This window comes from Onychostoma macrolepis, chromosome 08 (genome assembly GCF_012432095.1).
Source record: "Onychostoma macrolepis isolate SWU-2019 chromosome 08, ASM1243209v1, whole genome shotgun sequence".
NCBI classification, from domain to species: Eukaryota; Metazoa; Chordata; class Actinopteri; order Cypriniformes; family Cyprinidae; genus Onychostoma; species Onychostoma macrolepis.
Genome location: NC_081162.1, coordinates 11,362,003 through 11,385,589, shown reverse-complemented (window position 1 = coordinate 11,385,589; position 23,587 = coordinate 11,362,003). Strand labels below are relative to the sequence as shown.

The 23,587-nt window shown below is 40.2% G+C and overlaps 1 protein-coding gene across 1 annotated transcript in view; it reads left to right on the top strand.

Moving 5' to 3' along the window:
• Nucleotides 1-23,587, top strand: part of hmcn2 (hemicentin 2) — an 85,666-nt gene that overhangs the window by 61,554 nt on the left and 525 nt on the right. The window contains exons 38-80 of the mRNA XM_058784078.1: nt 373-534; nt 630-743; nt 830-1,026; nt 1,493-1,574; nt 1,665-1,796; nt 1,885-2,028; nt 2,146-2,305; nt 2,928-3,052; nt 3,135-3,318; nt 3,413-3,510; nt 3,636-3,914; nt 4,402-4,595; nt 4,704-4,785; nt 5,154-5,290; nt 5,382-5,523; nt 7,237-7,381; nt 7,489-7,616; nt 7,749-7,905; nt 8,237-8,358; nt 8,570-8,734; nt 8,847-8,954; nt 9,066-9,200; nt 9,448-9,582; nt 9,679-9,948; nt 12,404-12,594; nt 12,688-12,901; nt 12,979-13,113; nt 16,042-16,232; nt 16,410-16,491; nt 16,595-16,765; nt 17,627-17,779; nt 18,070-18,207; nt 18,353-18,474; nt 19,008-19,248; nt 19,331-19,390; nt 19,527-19,646; nt 19,911-20,045; nt 20,233-20,352; nt 20,953-21,078; nt 21,160-21,288; nt 21,414-21,725; nt 22,023-22,142; nt 22,263-22,389. Of these exons, the coding sequence (XP_058640061.1) occupies nt 373-534; nt 630-743; nt 830-1,026; nt 1,493-1,574; nt 1,665-1,796; nt 1,885-2,028; nt 2,146-2,305; nt 2,928-3,052; nt 3,135-3,318; nt 3,413-3,510; nt 3,636-3,914; nt 4,402-4,595; nt 4,704-4,785; nt 5,154-5,290; nt 5,382-5,523; nt 7,237-7,381; nt 7,489-7,616; nt 7,749-7,905; nt 8,237-8,358; nt 8,570-8,734; nt 8,847-8,954; nt 9,066-9,200; nt 9,448-9,582; nt 9,679-9,948; nt 12,404-12,594; nt 12,688-12,901; nt 12,979-13,113; nt 16,042-16,232; nt 16,410-16,491; nt 16,595-16,765; nt 17,627-17,779; nt 18,070-18,207; nt 18,353-18,474; nt 19,008-19,248; nt 19,331-19,390; nt 19,527-19,646; nt 19,911-20,045; nt 20,233-20,352; nt 20,953-21,078; nt 21,160-21,288; nt 21,414-21,725; nt 22,023-22,142; nt 22,263-22,389 (6,484 nt within the window). The remainder of the gene's footprint in view (nt 1-372; nt 535-629; nt 744-829; nt 1,027-1,492; nt 1,575-1,664; nt 1,797-1,884; nt 2,029-2,145; nt 2,306-2,927; nt 3,053-3,134; nt 3,319-3,412; nt 3,511-3,635; nt 3,915-4,401; nt 4,596-4,703; nt 4,786-5,153; nt 5,291-5,381; nt 5,524-7,236; nt 7,382-7,488; nt 7,617-7,748; nt 7,906-8,236; nt 8,359-8,569; nt 8,735-8,846; nt 8,955-9,065; nt 9,201-9,447; nt 9,583-9,678; nt 9,949-12,403; nt 12,595-12,687; nt 12,902-12,978; nt 13,114-16,041; nt 16,233-16,409; nt 16,492-16,594; nt 16,766-17,626; nt 17,780-18,069; nt 18,208-18,352; nt 18,475-19,007; nt 19,249-19,330; nt 19,391-19,526; nt 19,647-19,910; nt 20,046-20,232; nt 20,353-20,952; nt 21,079-21,159; nt 21,289-21,413; nt 21,726-22,022; nt 22,143-22,262; nt 22,390-23,587) is intronic.

The window sequence follows — 23,587 nt, the reverse complement described above, 5'->3', positions numbered from 1 at the left end:
AATATGTATATTTCAAATAAATGCTGCTCTTGTAAATGTTCTATTCAGCAAAGAATCCTGAAAAAAAGTATCATGGTTTCCATAAATATATGAAGCAGCACAATTATTTTCAGCATTGATAAGAAATGTTTTTTTTATCAGCAAATCGCCATATATGAATGGTTTCTGAAGGATCATGTGACACTAAAGACTGAAATAATGATGCTGAAAATAAATTACTTTTAAAAAATATATTACACTATACAAAGTTATTTTAAATTAAAATATTTTATATTATATTATTGTTTTACAGTAGTCAAATAAATGAGCAAAGGAGCATAACTAATTAGCTATTTGTGTAAGACACTATTAATACAGCATGTATTTTTTTAGTTCCACCAAGGATTGTGGGTCGCCGAGAGGAGGATATGAGTGTGGTGGAGGGTCACATGATCTCTTTGCTGTGTGATGTGCAGGCATACCCGCCTGCTGACATCATCTGGACCAAAGATGGGCAGGTGCTGGAGTTCAGCACTGGCATCCACATACTGCCAGGTGATTTGCAGTCTAAATATAACTCTCTGTGCGTATCAATAATTCTTCATGAAGCATGTACGCATGTATATAATGTGCCATCATCCTGTCCAAAGGTGGTCAGATGCTGCAGCTTCCCAGGGCTGGACAGCAGGATGCCGGCCAATATGTCTGTACAGCCACAAACTCAGCTGGACAAGACCAAAAGAGCATTCTCCTTACCGTCTATGGTTAGAGGAATATGGGTGTTTTTGTTAATTAATCACTTCAGCAGATAAATATAGCAATTAACACTTTTTGATTTGGCACTTTCTAGCCCTGCCTTCACTGGTGCCACGTCTTGAACCAGAGTCAGAGGTTATGACACCTCAGGTTGGGTCATTGCTTATTCTGCGTTGTGAAGCCAATGGCACCCCTGAACCAGAGGTCACATGGTATCGTAATGGACTTCAGCTGGCTGCTGGGAATGGTTTGAGGATAGAGCGGCAGCAGCTTGAGATAGTTGGGGTGCAGGTAAGAAAGCACAGAAAAAAATTGTGTTTTATGGGAGATTTGCAAATGCTCACACATGTAAACAACTTTAAATGCATATGAAGTTACATAGCGTATACACTAATGTGCAGTTTTGGGATCATTATTTTTTTAAGAAAGTAGTATTTAGCAAGGAAGTTTTAAATTGATCAAAAGCAATTCAGCATATTAGAATGATTTCTGAAGGATCATGTGACACTGATGACTGGAGTAATGGCTGCTGAAAATTCAGCTTTGCATCACAGGAATAAATTACGTTTTTAAAATTATTTTTTAAATACTAAAAGTTTTATTTTGTAATAATAGTTTTTGATTAAATAAATGCTGCCTGGGGGAGCGTAACAAACAAAACCGACCTCAAACTTTTGAACAATAGTTGAAAATGTATAAATAAGCAGTGTTTTTTAATAAGCATTGCTTTGTTGACATGATTTCTGCCATTCCCTAGGTGGCTGATGGCGGAGTGTACACCTGTAAGGTGTCCAACATTGCAGGTCAAGTAGATCGCACCTTCAGAGTAACAGTCCATGGTGAGTCCTAAAAACACAGCGCAACTGAAACATGTATGCTTTATAACATTTACAGGTGCAGTAAGCAATTTTGCTATCTTTCACTTTTAGTGCCTCCTGTGATGGAGGGCCCTCTTCATGAGACCCTCACTCAAAACATGGGCTCACACATCACCCTCATCTGTGAGGCCTCTGGTGTACCTGTACCCAACATTGCTTGGCTGAAAGACGGCTCTCCTATTGGTCAGTTAAATTTTGCACACCAGATTTTAGTGTGAATATGTTTTTTTTACTTATGTTTTTGCATTTTGTTGTTTGTTCCTTTGTGTAGAAAGCAGTTTGCAATGGAACTGGTCAGCGAGAGGAAACAGACTGGAGTTAGGCCCTCTGCAGCTCTCTCATGCCGGCACTTACACCTGCATCGCTAAAAACAGTGAGGGGCAGACGCAGAAGGACTACTCCCTTACTATATTTGGTAAATCTGCACATATCGCTAATCTCAGTATCAAATGATCTCAGTCTTGTTTCTTGATTCACACTGTGTGTGATTTACTCTACATTCCAAATAACCAAATGCATTTGGCTCCATCAGCGTCACCCACCATTATAGATTCTGGCCACCCATCAGAGGTCAGTGCACCTGTTGGGGAGGAATTGACTCTTGAATGTCGGGTGAAGGGTACACCTACTCCCAAAGTGAGCTGGCTGAAGAACGGAAAGACTCTTGAGAATGGAAACACAGAGCATATAGAGTAAGACTTTCACAATGATTCATTAATTTCTTTCTTTTTTAATACTACTACTGCTACTACTACTAATGATAATAAATCTTTAATGTAATATAATAAAATATATTGTGATATATTATATACAAATTATTTATACACAGAGCACATAATGCTATGAAAACTTATTGAATGAACAATGTTCCTACATCTGCCACTGGTATGCTTATACTATTATTTGTAATTAACATTTTGTAAAAAATAAATTAGAAAACTGGAAATTAAAAAATCAATTGTGTGACTTTTTGACTCTTCGAATATAATATAATATAATAATAGTATTTTTATCTGATAACACATTGAAAAAACTATTTTAAAAAAATCAGAAGACAGAAATTAAATTGTTCAATTCCTACATCTTTCCAATCAGTTGTTTTGCTTATAATATTATTTGTAATTAATTGTATTAAAAATCAGTAGTGGGACTTTGACCCCACTGTATATTATTTTAGTATAATAAAGCATATTTTATTTATTTATTTTTTCAATTTATATTCCAACTTTGTGCTTTACAAAGAAAAGCTTGTTTATAGTTCATAGTTGAACTAACTTATATACTCGTGTGTACTTATATATACGTGTATTACAGTATCTCTCCAGATGGGAGCACTCTAACACTTCTGAATATAAGGCCAGAAGACTCAGGAACATACACCTGCCTGGCTGTCAGCTCCGCTGGCCAAGAGAGCAAGATCTATACCTTGTTCGTACTGGGTGAGAGCAGTTTTCTTTCTATAATGTTTTAGTAAACACAATACAAATCTGTTTAATAATTTCCTTGCTTTTTGCACTACAGTTCCTCCCTCCATAAGTGGAGAGACCAGTGTCCCCCGTGAAGTGCACACCACTCAGCACAGTGTGGTCACACTAGAGTGCAAAGCAACTGGGACTCCTCAACCTCAAATCAGCTGGCTGAGGGACGGTCATCCTTTACTCCTGTCACCCCGTGTCCGCCTGCTTTCTGCAGATACTGTTCTTAGGTCAGTTTTGCACGCACAACAGAATAGATTACAATTTCTGATATTATAGATATAACATTAGATTGACAGTGTCCTGTATCCTTTGTCTGAACAGGATTGCACCGGTGCAGCTGTCTGATTCTGGCATCTACACTTGTGTGGCTCGTAGCCGAGCTGGATCAGCTGAACTCAACTTTGACCTCCACGTGCAAGGTACAGCAGACCTTTTTAATTGATTAAATTGATTAATTTATGTAAACACGAATCAGGTAACAAATAATATATGAAAATAGAAACAACAAACCTGCAGGTTTTTTACTGTTTGTCCCCCTCATCAGCTCCCCCTGCGGTTGAGCGCACAGAGCCGACTGAGCAGGTGGCCGTGGTCCAGGGCTCTTCGGTAACACTGACCTGTGAAGCCCGTGGTGTGCCTCCTCCAACTCTATCGTGGCTGAAAGATGGCCAACCGCTTTCACTGCACCGTAATCTTCTGCTGGATGGACAGGAAACCCGTTTCCTGCTCTCTGATGTGGGTCCCAGTGATGGAGGCCTCTACAGCTGTGTGGCGAGCAACCAGGCAGGAAGCAGTACCAAGACTTTCAACCTGACCGTGCTAGGTATTTGCAGTTGAAAGCAATGTGAACATGGGAAGTAAAGAAATTAGTGAAGGTTTTTGAGCCCCTAAAGGGATATTGTGATGGTTAAAAAGAAATTAGATGGAAGGGAAAATTATGTTTCAAAGCTTTTGCCTTCTCTCCAAAACTTTTGTGTTCCTCTGCCAAACTTTGTGCTTGCTGTGAAACATTTGCATTGGGTCGCAAACTTTTTGTGATGGAAATCAGTGCTTTTATGAGAGAATGCAAAGTTTGTTGAGGGGACACAATAATTTTGCATCAGAATGCAAATGTTTTGCGAGAGAACATGAGTTTTTCAGGAAAGCACAATACCTTTGTCAGAGTATGCAAAGTTTCTTGGGGAAATGCAGTACCTCCTCATTTCATATTGCATTTCCTCTTAGGGACGTATTAATGTATAATATATAATATAAGTATTTAATCTGATATACAGTAAGTAATACACTAAGGATGTATTTTCCCATAATAGAGCCCCCCAAAATCTCTGGCTCTTCATCCCCTGACGAGCAGCTGGTTGCAGTGGACAGTGTGCTGGAGCTGGAGTGTATCGCGACCGGTCTTCCCCCTCCAACCCTCAGCTGGCTGAAAGATGGCCGTCCACTACAGGACAGCATGGCAGTAATAGAGAGAGATGGGCAGATGCTCAGAATCAACAAAGTTCAGGTGCTTTGAATCTGGTGTTTATTCAAATGAAGTTGTTTAACTTGTTTGTAATAGATAGGTTCACATTTGTTTGTGGCTTTGAGGTTATACCAGTATGTTTTGAAACAGGTGGAGGACGCAGGTCTGTATACCTGTATTGCTAGTAGCCCAGCAGGAGAGGATGGTAGAAACCATTGGGTGCGCATTCAGCGTGAGTATATGTGTGACAGTAAAGACATTTATAATGTTACAGAAGATTTTTATTTAGAATAAAGGGTGTTCTTTTGTACTTTCTATTCATCAAAGAATCCTGAAAAATATATATCACAGTTTCCACAAAAATATCAAGCAGAACAACTGCTTTCAACATTGATAATAATAAGAAATGTTTCTTGAGCACCAAATTGACATCATGTGATCATGTGAGATTGAAGACTAAAGTATTGATGCTGAAAATTCAGCTTCGCCATCACAGGAATAAATTACATTTTAAAATATATAGTAAAATAGACAACACTGAAAAAATCTCATGAAGGACCGTAGTCCTAACAGGTGAATCATTTGTCCGATCACTTTCAGTTCCACCCACTCTTCTCGGAACTAATAACGTCAGAACTGTATCAGTTCCAGCTAAAGGTCACTTGACACTGGAGTGTCAAACCGACAGTGACCCTCCACCAGAGATTGAGTGGTACAAGGATGATGTCAAACTACAGGTGAGTTGCTCAGTGTACTTTCTGCATCTATTTGTAACTTTTACATTCACATATCACAATCATATTATTCTGTCTTTTCTGTTTCTCTCAGTTGGGAGGTCGAATTCAGTCCATTGCTGGTGGACAGTATTTGGAAGTTCAAGATGTCCGGACCCAAGATAGTGGACAGTACAGCTGCGTGGTCACCAACATTGCTGGGAGCACCAGTCTGTTCTTCACTGTGGAGATTCTCTGTAAGTTTGTGTCACTTATTCTCATGTCGTTTCAAACTTGTGTGACTTTCTTGCGTGGAACTCCATACACACATAAGCATATACATTGTTGTTCAAAAGTTTGGGGTTGGTAAGTTTTTTTATGTCTTTGAAAGAAGCCTCTTATGCTCACCAAGACTGCATTTATTTGACTAAAATGTGCAAAATATGAAATATTGTGAAATATTATTACAATTTAAAATAGCTGTTTTCCATTTGAATATATTTTAAAATGTAATTTATTCCTGTGATGCAAAATCAGAATTTTAAGCAGTCATTACTTCCAGTCTTCAGTCACATAATCATTAAGAAATTATTCTAATTTGATGATTTGATGCTCAAAAAACATTCCTAATAATTATCAGTGCTGAAAACATTTTGCTGCTTAATATATTTATAGAAACTGTGATACAATTTCAGGATTCTTTGAATAGATAGTTCAAAAAACAGTATTTATATAAAACAAATCTTTTGCTGTCACTTTTGATCAATTTAATAGATCCTTGCTGAAAAAAAGGGTAATACTTTATATTAAGGTGTACTTTTTACACGTACTTACTATTATAATAACAATAAATTATGCATAATCCTAACCCTAACCATATAGTAAGTACATGTAGTTAATTAATATTACTCACTCAGTACTTAAATGTATAACTACACTGTAACAGGGACACCTTAAAATAAAGTGTAACCAAAAAAAAGTATTAAAAATCATATTGACCCCCAAACATTTGAACTTTTATGAATGGTAATGACAGATTACATTTCAAGTGCTTACCCAGATAGCATGCGGATGTGGGCTACTTAAGGCAATGATACGGCACTGCTGGCCATCTTATGGCCCGTACGAAATAGATGTAAGCCTGAAATGGCCCACATGTAAAATAGCAAAAATGGCCCAAATATATCAAATCACATGTGGGCCTCTGTAGACAAAGATGCAGTGTTCACGGCATTGTGTAATCTGAATGTGACCCTAAAGTGGCCCATGTGGTAAATAGTGATTATGGCCCAAATAGTTCCAACCAAATGTGGGCCACCTTTGGCAAAAATGTGGCACAATCAACAAAGGCCTATCAAGGTGTAAACCAAATGTGGTCCACATATGTTTCAGCAAATATGGCCTAGGTATATTAAAACGTATCTGGGCCAGTTTTGGCAAAGCTATGACATAGTGAGCTCTGGCTAATGTGGCTGTGAGCCACATTAGGGCCAGTTTTGGTTTATTTGGTTGGCTTACATGCGGCAATGCTAAGGCTTACTTGAGGCCCAAATCTGGTGTTGCATCTGGGCCAGAATTAAAATCAATGTGGCCCAGATTTGGGCTAGTTCTGCTTAATTTGGTTTATTCATGGCTGACATTGGGCCTTCCTTTGGCTTGCTTGTGGCCCAAATCTGACAAACAGGAGAGGACCGCCCAAGTGCCATCATCAACAGTTGAAAATGTCAATTGTGGGCCTGATCTGGGCCTCAGGAATTTTGTTTTCTGGGTATGGAAAAGAGTAAACATCCTGCAAAGCAAAACATCTAATTTTTTATGTTCCACAAAAGAAAGTCAGTCCTACAAGTTTGGAAAAACATGATGGTGAGCAAATTATGATTTATTTTTCATTTTTGGGTGAACTGGTCATTATCGCTAAACATGATGTTGATACAAATGAAATAAATAGCTTCTTGTTTATGTTCACCTAGTGCCGCCGGTCATCAGAGAGGGCAGCTCACTGATCGTAGCACATGTCAATCAGGATGCAGTGTTGCCATGTGAGGTGGAGGGAGGGCCTTCCTCATCTGTCTTATGGAGGAAAGATGGCGGTCCAGTCCCACTTCACCATGGCAGGTAAATTTGAACCTCAAGCAATCAAGTAAACAGCCGCTTTAATCCTGTCCTTGATTTATTGGATATCAAAGTGCCACCATCTAAATTCAATCTCTGCCTGATCACAGATTCACCTTGCTATCAGAAGGCTCTTTGCGCATTGCGTCAGTGCAGCTGTCTGACGCCGGACGTTACTACTGCAGTGTATCCAATCAGGCAGGATCAGACCATCGCGGCATGGACCTTAAAGTCTATGGTACTGCAGAACACTTACACTTTCTTTAGGTTGCACTAAAGAGGCATAAAGACATTTTCACCAACCTCTTAAATGAGTTCAGACTGGTTGCCAGGCTAATTCTTTCTTTCCTATCCTCATTTATCATTTCAGTTGGGCCCTCAATCAGCCCTGGCCCCTTTAATGTGACGGTGGTCACAGGTCAGAGAGCAGTGTTGAGTTGTGAGAGCACTGGCATACCTGCACCTCAGGTGAGCTGGAAAAGGAACGGCTCACCCCTCAATGTGGATCTTCAGTCTGGCGCTTACAGGTTTGAAGCGATATTTGAAATAATAATTAAAAAAAAAATAAATAAAATATATATATATATATATATATATATATATATATATATGTGTGTGTGTGTGTGTGTGTGTATACAGTATATATAGTTATATATATATATATATATATATATATATATTTATTTATTTATTTGTTAGATTTGTTTTAATGTATTATCTTTATTTCACATTTAATTTATTTTCTGACAAATACAGATTTAATTTGGTTAATGACAATTTATTTATAATAATGTAATATACTAGTTTAATTTTTTAAAAATTTAAGATTAGTATTTTTACTTTGTTTTTATTTTGAAGGTTAATGTCTTCTGGCTCTCTGATCATTACCTCACCGTCTGTTGAGGATGAGGGCTACTTTGAGTGCACAGTGACCAATGAGGTTGGAGAAGAGCGAAGGGTCATAGAGGTCATTCTGCAAGGTACTGTGTAACAGATTCATGTATAATAAGAGATATAAAATACATATTCATACTCGTATACTATAGCCCAAAAACTGTTTGGAGACTTCTGCCACATTCACTTTTCATTTATATAATATAATATAAAAAAGTGGCATATACAGTCGCATATTATGAACTCATACTGTCTGTGCATATTCATGAATTATTTTCATTTTTTTTTTTTTTTCAGTTCCTCCTGTAATTAAAGATGATGTCAGCAGTGTTACGGCTGTTAAAATGTCCCCTGTCGTGTTGCCATGTCATGCCGCGGGACGTCCAGATCCTGTCATCAGCTGGAACAAGAACTGGATGCAGCTGGGCGCTCGAGGGGGCAGTTACCGTGTGCTGCCCACAGGTTAATCTGAGACAAATTTCCACCATAAGCTACACGCTTCAGCTATTACTGATATTCCCAAAACCTATGCTGTAGTAGATGATTTAATTGTAGTTGTTTCATTGTGTTGTAGGTGCACTGGAGATCTTGGCTGCAACACCTAGTCATGCTGGCAAATATACCTGCTCTGCCCGCAATTCTGTTGGAGTGGCTTACAAACACGTTACTCTTACTGTACAGGGTAAGATACAGGTTTAATAGTAATATTAGGTTACTTGAAATCATCTCATTAATAATAAGCACACTTAGTGTATGTGGTAACTGAAATATATGGTTTGGTTTGGGTTCTTAGAGCCCCCAGAGATCAGACCCATGGCAGAAGAAGTCCAGGTGGTGTTACATCACTCAGTGGTTCTACCCTGTGAAGTACAAGGATTCCCAAGACCAACCATTACATGGCAGCGAGAAGGTGTTCCCGTGGCGACAGGTCGGTTTGGTTGCAGCCTACCTGTAGTTATTGAAATTGGATCAGTTACCAGTTTAAATTATAAAACAGGAAATATTAATAATATTAATAGTTCAATGAGCAAAAAGTCAATATTTTATCTTTAAATTCTACATCTTGTTTTATCAACACTGTGATTCAGAGATCATGTGTGACACCAGTGCTTATAGTATAAGACTTTTCGATTAATATTTAGCATATATACCCTATGGTTGTGGATATTGTTTAGGTCATAGACTGACAGTGCTGCCCAATGGAGCTTTGAAGTTCTCACGGGTCACTCTTGGAGATGCTGGAACATACCAGTGTTTAGCACAGAATGAAGCAGGAACAGCTATGGGAAGAACCAACCTCATTTTACAAGGTACGGCATGTTTATCTGAGTAAGTCAGACAAGTGCCTATACAGTATCTCAAACTAAAGATTCAGTTGCATGTTCATCTCACTGTTTCTGTGACAGTTCCTCCGGTGTTGTCTGTACCTCGTCTGGAGTACACAGCAGTTCTTGCCCATCCGGTCAGTCTGGAGTGTACAGCGGACGGTCAGCCAAAGCCAGAAGTGACGTGGCACAGGGAGCGTAGGCCTGTGGTGGAGGGCACACACCTGAGACTGTTCTCTAATGGCACCCTGCACATCACTGCCACTCAACGCAGCGATGCAGGCATCTACACCTGCTCAGCCCGAAACAACGCCGGTAGAGCCAGCCATGACATCAGACTAATTCTGCAAAGTGAGTTCCACACAATACCAAGAGAATCATTGTTCAAGTGTATATAATGTGCCCCCACCTCCTAAAAATGCAATAAATAATAAATCTTAACTGCTTTGAAACATTAAGTATTCTGAAAAGCCCCACACTACAAAAAATAATTTTATTTTTCTGTATTTTTGTCTTATTTTCCATTAAAATATCTAAACATCCTATCCTAAACACCCATATTAAAAAAATTATAATTTGACATAAATGTAAAAAAATATATTGATGCTTATACTTAAAATAAATTTAGCGTGGATAAAACAACACTCTTAACATTCTTATTATACAACACTGAAATGTATAATATTATAATAAAATATATAAGTCTTAAAATTATATATATTATATATATATATATAATAATACTTCATTTTTAAATAAATAAGTCTTTAAACAGATACAGTTGTGTGAAAAAGTTAGGACACCCTATTGAATTCCATGGTTTTCCTTATCAGGACATAATAAAAAAATAACTGGTTCTTTCCAGGTCTTAAAATTTGGAGAATAAAACCTCAGATGAACAACAACACATGACATATTGCACAGTGTCATTGTTTATTTAACAAAAATAAAGCCAAAATAGGAAAGCCATGGGTGACAAAATTAGGACACCCTTACTGTTAAAAATTAAGAGGGTAAGTAGCAGTCAGACACTGCTAATTGAATGCCTTTGATTTAACTCATCATCAGCAAGTGTGAGCACCTCTGTAAAAGCAGATGTTTTGGCAGTTTGCTGGTCTGGAGCCTTCAGGTGTGTGTTAACACAATTCCAAGGAGTTAAGACATCAGCAATGATCTTAGAGAAGCAATTGTTGCTGCCATCAATCTGGGAAGAATAATACGGCCATTTCCAAACAATTTGAAGTCCATCATTGAGGTAGATTATTCACAAATGGAAGACATTCAAAACAGACACCAATCCTCCCAGGAGTGGACATCCCAGCAAATTCACCCCAAGATCAGACCGTGTAACGCTCAGAGAAATGGCAGACAACCCAAGAACTTCACCGCAGACTCCACAGGCCTCAGTTAACATGTTAAATGATAAAATTCATGACAGTACAGTTAGAAAAATATGGGACAAGTATGGCATGTTTGGAAGGCTTGCCAGAGGAAAGCTTCTTCTATCTAAGAAAAGCATGGCAGCATGGTGTAGGTTTGCAAAGTTGCATCTGAACAAACCATAAGTCTTCTAGAACAATGACCTTTGATGAGACCAAAGTGGAGATGTTTGGCCATAATGCACAGCAGCATGTTTGGTGTAAACCTAACAAGCATATCAGCACAAACACCTCATACCAAGAGTCACACATGTTGATGGAGGGCTGATGATTTGCAGCTTGTTTTGTAGCCACAGGACCTGGGCACCTCACCTGCATTGAGTCGACCATGAACTCCTCTGTATACCAAAGTATTCTAGAGTCAAATGTGAGGACATCCATTCGACAGCTAAAGCTTGGCCAAGATTGGGTGAAGCAACAGGACAATGATCCCATGAACACCAACAAATCTACAACAGAACAGCTGAAATGAAAAGAATCAAGGTTCTGCAATAGCCCAGTCATAGTCCAGAGCTCATCCTGACTGAAATCATGTGATGAGAGCTGTGTATAAACAAATGCCCACAAACCTCAATAAACTGGAGCAACGTTGTAAAGAAGAGTGGGCCAAAATTCTTCCAGAATGATGTGAGAGACTGATAAAAGTCATACAGAAAATGATTACTTCAAGTTATTGCTGCTAAAAGTGGATCTACAGGCAACTGAATCATAGGGTGCCACATAACTTTGTCACACATGGCTTTTCCATCGTGGCTTTGTATTTGTTAATCAAATAATGACACGGTGTGATATGTCATGTGTTATTGTTCACCTGAGGCTTTATTTCCCAATTTGAAGACTTTCCAATAGACTGACAATAGGATAAAATAATTGATGAAGAAAATGTTTTTTTACAGCGTAATAAATAGATTAAAAATATGTTTATGTTTTTATATTTTATAATCATTTATACAATAGTTCTTTCTGGGCCTCGAATCTGATTGGCTGACAGCCTTTTCCAGGAGTGTGATATTGTAGTAATAACAGAACTCCAACCGTTTCACCGTTTGTATCACTCCGTTTGCAGCATTTCTCACAGAGAGTGTCATGAAATGTTTTAAATGAAAAAGAGAAAAAGAAAGAAAAAGAGTTTTTTTGGGTGAGAATGTAGTTGCCTGCGTCCTCGCGCCAATGGCTGAATCACAGCCATGCTGATATACATGCTCATTTAAAATAAAAATGTGCTTAAATATATTTAGCATTACATTGCATTTATCAAACTGTAGTCTTAAGCATTTTAAACCTATTAATGGCTTGTATGAAAGGCTGTATGAGAGACATCAACATACATTTTGTTCATAAATATCATTATATCCCTCTCCTCTTAGCCCCACCACAGATTTCTGTTGGTCAGTCAGAGATGTCTGTCATCCAGGGATTTCAAGCACTGCTGCCATGTGCAGCACAGGGTCTTCCAGAGCCCAGGGTGAGCTGGGAGAAACAGGGAGTCCCTGTGCCAACCCTCCCGGGCAAATTCACTCTGCTAAGGTCAGGAGAACTGATTATCGAAAGGGCAGAGGTCAGTAACATGCATTTTATTGGATATAAATGACCAGAATGGCCATTTAAAATACCCTTCATACGAAGTCATGACGTTACTTTGTGTTTGCAGCCTGGTGATGCAGGTCTGTTCACATGTGTAGCCACCAACACTGCTGGAACAGCTCGACGGGACATTCGCCTGTCTGTTAACATGAGACCTGCTTTTAAAGAGTTACCTGGTGATGTGACGTTGAATAAAGGCCAAAGTCTCACCCTTTCCTGCCATGCTCAGGGCACTCCACCCCCCACCATAACCTGGACTGCCAACAACAGGCCCTATACAGGTGTGGGAGGAGTTTATCGTCTTTCCCTCGATACCTTTTTTCCAGCATAACAAGAAGGCTCTTGTTTTTGCCCACAGGTGCAAGTGTTGATGGATCTGGCAGAAGTTCAGTGATTATTGACAATGTCACTGTAAGTGATGGCGGCACCTACGTCTGCATTGCAGAGAACATTGTAGGATCCATACGGGCTCTTTCTTTCGTGCGTGTCAGAGGTATGCATTTTTTTTTTTTTCAACTATGTTCAACAATTCATCAAAAAATGTGTTCAAAAGTGAAAAACAATGTATGTAGTAGTGTTTGAATGCTTCTAGTCTAGATCTGTGTTTCTCAACCACAAGGGAGCCCCAGCAGTCTTCCAAGGAGGGGTACAAAAAAAGTCTTAAATAATTTAAAATAAGACAAAACTAAAAATTAAGATATATTTTGTTTTAATTCACTCCCTCAAACTTATTTATTTAACAAGGGTTCCCACAGTGTTGGAGAATGTCTCGGTTACGTATGTAACCCTCGTTCCCTGAAGGAGGGAACGGAGACGTAACGTCAAGTGGCTGACGTAAATGGGATCTCGCCCGAGAGCCCAGTCACCTTCGAGTGTTAACAAAACAAGCCAATGACAGTTGGTGTGCGTGTTTCGCCAGCGCGGGTATAAAAGGAGAGCGTGTGCAAACGCACATCAGTTTTTCGCTGAGGAGCCGAGACTGTGTGCCCTGGCCGTACAGCGGTGGTACAGCAACTGTGGCGACGGGACGTTACGTCTCCGTTCCCTCCTTCAGGGAACGAGGGTTACATATGTAACCGAGACGGTCCCTTTCGGTTAGTCACATTCGACGTAACGTCAGGTGACTGACATCAATGGGATCCCTATGAAAACACCACTATTTCTGACCCCCTCCAGTGCCCTGCGGAAGCCAGCAAGTCCCCCCACACCAGTTGGGACGGAAGATAGGACAGGGTTTAGGCAGAGATGACAGCCACTACTGTTCCGTACAGTGGGTATGGATAACACTGGGAAAGCGTACTCCAAGTAGGGGAACGCTACGGAGGCCACATCCTGCGTAAGGAGGTACCATGTGGAGATTACATATATGGACTGGCCAAGGGCAGTACTACATATGGAAGTCTCTGAGGTAGACTCAGCCAGCCTGGGGTGAGATCAATACACATCAGAGACGGCAGAAGGTCTCTGCCAGGGAAAGACACGGGCTCACCGTGAGGGGAGCCGTACCGTGGAAGAATACACATGTGGGATCACCCAAAGGGGAATCACTACACACGGGCACCTAGCCCAGTACAAGGGCTGACCTTGGGCAAACACATGAGTACTGGACCTGGCGTCTGGCACTCCGCCACGCCTGACTACCGAGGGTGCGGGTGGAACTTCAACAGGGTTCGCCAAGGGGAACTGAACTGAGAAGCAGTAAAAGTGCATGTATCCGGTCTGTAGAGGGGAATGGCGCAGCAAGCGTGATCGACACCGAGCGGGTCCGGTGTTACTGGCCACCTGAGGTGAGTACACGGGAGGACACAGGCTCTACACGGAGATTATAGAATCTTGTAAATGTGTTAGGTGTCGCCCAGCCGGCAGCTCTACAGATATCTGCTATGGAGGCACCCCGCGCCAATGCCCAAGAAGAAGCAACGCCTCTCGTAGAGTGTGCTCTGACTCCGAGGGGGCACGGTAAGCGCCAGGCCTGGTATGCGAAGACTATTGCCTCCACTATCCAGTGGGCAAGTCTTTGTTTGCAGACAGCCTTTCCCTTCTGCTGTCCTCCAAAGCAGACAAAGAGTTGGTCTGAGGTCCTGAAGCTCTGCGTGCGGTCCACTTAAATGCGCAAGGTGCGGACGGGACAGAGCAGAGCAATGGCCATGTCTGCCTCCTCCCGGGGCAGCGCTTGCAAGTTCACCACCTGATCCCTAAAGGGCGTGGTGGGAACTTTGGACACATATCTCAGGACAATGTGAGAGTTACCCGGTCCGAATTCTAGGCATGAATCATCGACCGAAAATGCCTGCAGGTCCCCTACCCTCTTGACCGAGGCCAATGCAGTGAGGAGCACTGTCTTCAATGACAGAAACTTAAGCTCTACTGACTGCAGAGGCTCAAAGGGCTCCTCCTTCAAGGCTGTCAGGACCGAGGGGAGATCCCAAGAGGGACCAAGCGTGTCTTGTAGATGGGGCTCTAGCTGAAGTGATGGTGTTTACTACCGCTGGAGGTAGCCTACCTAGAACCTCCGCGTCCTGTCCAGGGACCACACGTGGAGATTCCATAAGTCTGGGCGCGGGTGCCAGAGGGTGCCCCCTCTCTGAGAAAGGAGATCCCTCCTCAGAGGAATTTGCCAAGGAGGGGCTGTCGCAAGGAGCATCAGTTCGGGGAACCAGGTCCGATTGGGCCGGTGCGGCGCCACCAAGAGGACCTGCTCCTTGTCCTCCCTGACCTTGCACAAGGTCTCTGTGAGAAGGTTCATATTTGTGTAGGCCCCGAGGCCAGCTGTGTGCCAGCGCGTCCATGCCGAGGGTCCCCTTGGACAGGGAGTTAAAACAGTTGGCAGTGGGACGTGTCCGGTGAGGCAAACAGGTCTACCTGAGCATCCCTGAAGCGTCTCCAAATCAGCTGGACTACCTCGGGGTGGAGTCGCCATTCTCCCGGAAGGGCGGGCTGACTAGAGAGAAACACTGTCTGGAAACACTCTCGGAGATTCGCTGAAAAGGTCATTGAATAAATAAAACATTAAAACAACAACATTTTGTAGTTATGCCAAGTTCTAAAATAGTGTACTGGGTAGAAATGGGTAGAAATCCTTGTTCTGTAAATCAAAAACAACTGGAAAAGCTATGTAAACCCTAAAGAATATTTAGCTGTTAGAACTTCTGAAATTCTAAAACTTTTTATTTTAGTTATAATTATTTTGTTGCTTATTTTAATCCACAGACAGCCCTAGTTTATGTAAATTTAAAAAAAAAACAACCACTGAAGAAATCAATATGTAAGCCAATAGGTTTCCGATGGTATATCTTCTAAGTCAAAAAGGCTGAAAAACACTTCTTAATGATGCCTTGTGACTGTATAATTCAATATGTTAAACTAACTTTTTCTAATTTAAAGAGCTAGCTACTGTTAAGCATACACTCTGTCTTTACAGAACCTCCCATGTTGAGAGGGGAAGCCCACACCTTTCAGATAGTAGTTCAGGGCAGAGCAGCCATGCTGGACTGCGCTGTCAGCGGCGACCCTGTTCCTTCCTTGCGGTGGCACAAAGATGGCCAGCCGATACTTGGCTCTCTGCGGTTTCATCCCCTCCGCAATGGCTCTCTGGCTCTGTATAGTGCCACGGTAACCAGTCCTTATTTGTGTGAACAATGACTACATTATTTAGTATTTTGGGGCAACGCTAAAATGATTGAATAAGATTTTAAAGGCTTTTCAAGATGTCAAAGGCTATTTGACCAGCTCACCACTGCACATTCTAATGAAAGAAATGTGTGAGAGGTAAATGTGTGTGTTTTCCAGATCGGAGATTCAGGAGAGTACAGATGTGTTGCTGAAAGTGAGGCGGGCACTGTGGAAAGAACAATATCTCTGAAAGTACAAGGTAAATTATTTTATTAGAGCCATGTATATCCATATTATTTCCTTCATCTGTATGTTTTAGATTCGCATTTAAAGTAATTTCACATTCTGTACTGTTTTTGCAGTTCCAGGGGGCTACTCAAACTGGGAGGAGTGGGGCCCGTGCAGTGCCACCTGTGGGCAAGGCATTCAGGAGCGAATCAGATTCTGTAACAACCCACCTCCAGCCAATGGCGGGCCATCGTGCGAGGGTCCAAATGTGGATTCCAGGAAATGTCAGGCCTCTTTGTGTCCAGGTGCATCTGTGTTTATTGAAAGAAACCATATAGTTTTAAATCCTGATTAGAGAACTGTACACTCTTAAAAATAAAGGTGCTTCACGATGCCATAGAAGAATCTTTTTGTCTAAATGGTTCCATAAAGAACCTTTAACATCTGAAGAACCTTTCTGTTTCACAAAAGTTTCTTTGTGGCGAAAGAAGGTTCTTCAGATTATAAAAAGGTAAGAAAGAGATGGTTCTTTAAAGAATCTTTGACTGAATGGTTCTTTGTGGAACCAAAAATGGTTCTTCTATGGCATCGCTGTGAAGAACCTTTTAAGAACCTTTATTTTTAAGAGTGTAGGGATGATGTATTTTTGTAGGCCAAAATCCAGAAACAAGTTAGCATTTCAACATGTCCATCTCCATTGTTCCAATGTTAATGGATTTTTTTAATGGACTTTTGGTTAAAAGCTTGAAATAACATCTGTGTTTAACACAAGATCAAGATTTTTTCAAGTTTCATTCTATGACATATAGATTCTATACATAAAAGTTATACTGCTTTGTGATTTTATTAAGGCTTTTACTTATAAGGCAGTTAAATGGGACAGAGGTTGTCAGGACATTAATTAGACGCATTACCATTTCCAACTGGTAACAAATGCATCTCCAGTCAACACTTGTGTTATGAGATATTAATATGGTTGATGATACTATTGTTGCCAGAATCGAACAATATTCAAAAGCACTCATTGTAGCATATGCCACCATTACTCCTCTTAACTTTTGCAGACCAAAAAACTCGCCATTTTAGTTTAAAATGTGCCTCAGACTGTCTGTGATGTTACAGACTACAAGAACCCTTACACACTGTCTTTCTTCTCTGTTGTGTAGGCGAGTCTCCGCGGCGTGCACGGGGCAGTCTGATAGGCATGATTAATGAGAAGGAGTTTGGAGTGGCCTATCTGGAAGCCAATATCACAGAGAATGAAACTGATGGTACCAGCATGCTGGAGGCCCATGTAGAGAACATTCCTCCAAGTGTTGGTGAGTGTATCTGCATGCACAGTGTGGTTTAGCCATGTACCAGAAAGTACAATCAGTCATGCTCAATCAAAGCTATGTTGACTTACAGCTGACAAGAACAGGAGAAACTGGTCCTTGATAACATGGAAAAAATCCTTTCTATTGTACTTGTCATTTGACAAGTGTTCTTTCAAACAGACATAATTGAGAAGTACCAGACAACACATTTAAATGGCCAATGTTCTTTCTTTGACAGTAAGAGCCTGCTGTTTTATTTTGAATCTATTATTTGAAACCTTCCTGCATTACAGGTCCTTTGTTGCGAGTACTCGTGTCAGTATTTGCCCCAATTTACTGGACAACTGTATATCAATCACCAGAAACCCAAAATGGCTTCTCTCTCAATCAAGGGCAGTTCAGACAGGAATCTCAGCTGGAGTTTGACACAGGTTACAGCTTTCCATACATTCCACTTTGAAGAGCCTAATTAACATATATGTTGTTGTAAATGGAACAAAAACACATTTTCTGTTGCTGAGAGGACTTCATTTTGGATTCTATCCATTGAATGTGTCTTCTGCCTTGGAACAACAGGAGAGGTCTTAAAGCTGACTCATGTGGCCAGAGGTCTGGATGCAGAGGGGGCTCTGCTAGTGGACATTGTGATCAACGGCTTTGTTCCTCCTATGCTGTTGACTTCTAATCTCAATCTGCAGGTTGGTCCTTCAAACTCATGGACGTAAGACTCTCTGACTTGTATTTATGTACACTACTTTTCAAACATTTGAGGTCAGTAAGAGTTTTTAATGTCTCTTCTCCTCACTAAGGCTGCATTTATTGGATCAAAAATACAGCAACACTGTGATATTTTGAAATATTTTCAACATCATTAATCCTGTCTTCAGTGTCACATGATCCTTCAGAAATCATTCTAATATGCTGATATGGTAGTCAAGAAAAGAATTCTTATTATTATCAGTGCTGAAAACAGTTGTGCTGCTTAATATTTCTGGTGAAACCAAGAATGAAATATCTTTTGTAACACTTTACTGTCACAATTGATACATTTAATGCATTCCTGTTGTATAAAAGCATTAATTTCTTAAGCATGTACAAATGTAAAAATAGAAAAGTAGTTAATAAAAATTTACCAAAAACGTAGGTATAGTTAGAAATACTCTTAAAGTGATAGTTCATACAAAAATGAATACTTGAAAAATATTTGATTTTCCTTTTGTCTGTTCATTAGGAGTTTGACGAGTCATATGTGCAGACAGGCTCCGGGCAGCTTTATTCCTGGTCCTCACAGAATCACATGTGGGACAGTGCTCCTCTGACCCTACGATGCAATCATTCTGTGGTTTTTGAAGGGCCGGAGAACCGTCAGGGGCCCCTGCTGCAGCTCCTCAGACTGACAGGAATAAGTAGCACCTACAGCTTTTTTACTCTCAGCCTGGAGTTCAAGATGACTGCCAGTTTACTCATACCAGGTCAGTCCATGGGACAGTTCACCAGTTCACCAAATCATATTTCAATTCAAAAATACATAATCAATGATTTGTTTGTGTACAGAGGGCGATGGAGAGACATGTCCAAAAGGTTTTGTATTGGACACAGCATCTTACTGTGCCGGTATGTACTTCAAACAGTTTTAAAATGTATATGCAACTGCATACTAGCTATGAAAGCCCCCATTCTTTTACCAATATTAAAACAAAATTTATTGTTGAATGTAATTGGAATATTTTGTTATTGTTTTGTCTTTTAGATGAGGATGAATGTGCTGTTGACTCTCCCTGCTCACACGCATGTAATAATATTATGGGCGGTTTCTCCTGCGCGTGTCCTTCTGGATTCACCATCTCTACTGAGTCCAACACCTGCCAAGGTCAGATCTTTATTAATCATAAGTTCTCCAATTGAAGTTGAAATTTTAGTTAAAATGATCTATATTAAGAAATGTTTTGGTTTAATACAAATTTACTTTTAAACCCAAAAATTCAAGATACAGTATTTTGATGGCACTATCCATAATAAAGTTCAAATGTTCCTAGAAGATATTAGCACATTCGACTGGAAGGCAGTGAAAAGTTAATCTCTGTTTTCTTGGAAAAAGAACAGTTGCTTACTGTGATTTCTGTTGTGATTTCAGATATTGATGAGTGCACCCAAGGTTCCCACTTGTGTCACCCCAACCAGCAGTGTGTTAACACTGTTGGGACATATCGCTGTCAAGCCAAGTGTGGCCTGGGCTTCAAACCCAGTTTAGTTGGCACCAGCTGTGAAGGTCAGTTTAAAATATGGTGGTCAATGGATAATGGATGGATACTTTATTAGCTTTATTCAATTCTCAAGTCAACAACAATTAGAAAAGTCATTGAGATTTCCACAATGAAACTCTTTAGACTGAATTGTTCTAGATACAGGAATTATCCAGAATGTAGAGGAGTACACTGAGCAATCTTTTCCTTCAGATGTGGATGAGTGTCAAGAATCAGCAGTCTCTCCATGCCAGCAGCAGTGTTTTAATACTCTAGGCTCCTACCGTTGCACCTGCCATCCAGGATACCAGCTGGTGGGACATCGCTGCCTGGGTCAGTGTCACTTTGTAAAACCATATTGAATTTACAAGTTCATTGGGGTTGTTTAGTGGAGTTTTTGAATAGCATGTCTCACAGGATTTACACTTCTCAGAAACTGAGACTCTAAGACGTCCATCGGACCAGTTAGGAATGATTAGATGCATTGTTTTACACTGTGGGAGATGAAATTATGTCATCATTTATTCACCTTCATGTCAATATTCACGCAAACTAAAACTGGAACATAAAAGTTATTTTGAACAGTGGGAGCCAAACAACATTGAAGCCCATTGACTTCCATTGAGGCGTTCAAATATCTATTGTATTCCGCAAAAGAAAGTCATACATGTTTGGACTGACATAAATGATGACAGAATATTTTTTTTTTCAGACTATACCTTTAAATATATATTTTATATATTTAATTTCCTTCAAATTCTTTCAGTGCGCAGTTATGAGGAAATTTCAACAAACACACCAAGGGTGGAAGATACATAGACGTTTTTGAATGACTCGGGCAATATTGTGCTCAAAAGATATTAACAGAATCAAAACTGTAGCTTAGTAAGCTTCCATTTTACATAACATCATTCATGCTTGTTTATATATCAGATATAAATGAGTGTTTGAGGAATGTGTGTCCAGCACACCAGCAGTGCCGAAACACAGATGGAGGATATCAGTGTTTTGACAGCTGCCCATCTGGCATGACCGCAGCAGAAAATGGAGTGTGTGTGGGTAAGGAGTCATTCAATTAAAACCCTGTTACTTCAGCAAATCAGTTTATTTTAAATGAGACGTGCCCTCTGCTCCTCGCAGACATAGACGAATGCCAGGATGGCAGTCACATGTGCCGCTACAGCCAAATCTGCCAGAACACAATTGGTGGGTATGGATGTGTTTGTCCTCGAGGCTACCGCTCTCAAGGTGTAGGTCGACCTTGCTTAGGTAAGGGTCATAAACACAGTCAAATTATGTCTAATTAAATCTAAATATGGAAAAAAAACTGTCTAAAATCACTCACATTTATAAACTATGTAAAACTAATGCATGTTTATTTTTTGGCATTGCAGATATTGACGAATGCGCGCAGGTGCCCAGCCCTTGTGCTTTTCAATGCCGGAATGTTCCGGGCAGCTTCCGCTGCCTTTGTCCACCAGGGACGGTCCTTCTGGGTGATGGTCGGTCATGTGCTGGGCTCGAGAGAGGGCATATCTTTACCAACAGTACTCGTGTACAAGCCAGGTTGCGGCCCCAGCTGGTATCTACTTTAGAGCGACCTTACCTCAGTCGCCTCTCAGTCCTACCAGAGCACCTTGGATCTTCACGTCGTCCCAGGCATGAATGCCCAGTTGGATACACCAGCAAGGATGGTACTTGCATAGGTGTGTAACATTACACTGTATTTTGTATTTTAGTTTAGTTTAGTTTGGTCTTTATCTTATCTTATCCAAACTGAGACTGGAGCCTATCCCAGCAATAGCAGGGCAACATGCTGTATGGATGGCTAGTGGATCGAAGAGTTGAATTTTATTTAATTTTATTTTGTAATTTATTTTATTTTCATTTTATTTAAACCACTTGACTTAAATACTCACAACCCTGAACTTTATTTTATTTTGTTTTTAATTTATATATTCAAGACTTTAATTTACCGGAACAATCTTTCTTCTTTCACAAAGATATCGATGAATGTGCATTTAAAAAGCCTTGCCAACATGAGTGCAGAAACACAATAGGAAGCTACCAATGCACTTGCCCACCAGGATACCAACTATTATCCAATGGCCGAACATGCAAAGGTGAGTCTTTTGCACTTTTTATTTAAAAAAAAAAGATCTTTCATTAACTCAGAGACACATTCCTGTATATAAAGTCTTTTTTCATGTGGAAAAAAGTTTGAAAATCAACTTTTCTTATAGATATTGATGAGTGCACTGTGCAAGGTGTTCAGTGTGGCCCAAACCAAATGTGCTTTAACACACGGGGGGGCTACCAGTGTCTTGACACACCCTGTCCCACCAGCTACCAAAGAGGACGCAATCCAGGGTAAGATTTGCTTGTAATATAATGAATGAAAACCTCAGTAAAAGAAATGAATCTTAGTATCTATCTTAGTAGCTTTTTTAAAATTTATTTAGGGGTTCAAGCGCGTAGTGCTGAAACCATATTGTAAATATTAGAATGATCACAGATCAGGAATCTCCACATAAAACTGATCATGCAGACCAAACCGAAAAGTAGTAGAGACTTGAAACTTGGAGGGATGGTAGTACTCTCATCACCTACAACGTGACCGAGGCTCACCCCAATCGGTCTGATGGGAGCGCTACAGCAATCAAAAGTACAAAATCACTCATAACTCCTAAACCGCCAGTCACAGACTCAAATGTCTTATGTTGTTGGAATCGTTGTTGCTCACGTTGGACAAAACACAATGCCTCAGATTTGATTGTGTACGTGGTGATGTTTGAGCACCTGTTAGACAAGGTCAACGGAGGCCAATTAGAACGAAACTCGGAGGGCCTGTTCGACTCACAGCCCCAAAGGTCTGAGAGAAATTCGAAAGAAATCGGCCACTGGGGGGCAATATCACATTTTTCTAGGGCGTAAGCGATTGTACGTCGCAAGGTTTTTCGCATATACACACAATATTCATATCATATGATATAATTCCTCATTCCAGACGACTTTGCCTCTAGAACCACAGCTGTCATTCAAATCGTTTGCTAAATGATTGAGAAGATGTAAAAAACCTACTTTTGCGAATTATTCCTAGGTTTATCTGGAAAAAACCACTGCAGTACAATTCTCTGGACTCTCTAGGCCAATAATTATTAAAAAATGTTGAAATTTATCCTATGGAAAGCTATAATGGGGTCCTTTAGAAAAGGGGCCTGTCCAAATTTACCCCAAATCCTATAAAGCCTCAAACTCAAAACTTCATGAAACCTGCTGAGCACATGTGACAGGTGATTGTAAACAAGCTGGCGCTATAACAGTCATAAACATCAAAAACCATTTATTTGGTAAATTACCTGGATTTATCAAAAATGCTGTTTTAATCAGACTTGCTAAATAAAATGTATTTTTCCTTATGTGTTTAAATGCCTTGAGCCCCAGTAATAATTGCTGCTTGCAGCTATATTTTTATTTACTTTCATTGTTATTTATTTATGAATGAATAATTCATGATGTAAAGATGTGTACACACTTTTAAGAGTCATTACATTTTTCTTGAAAATGC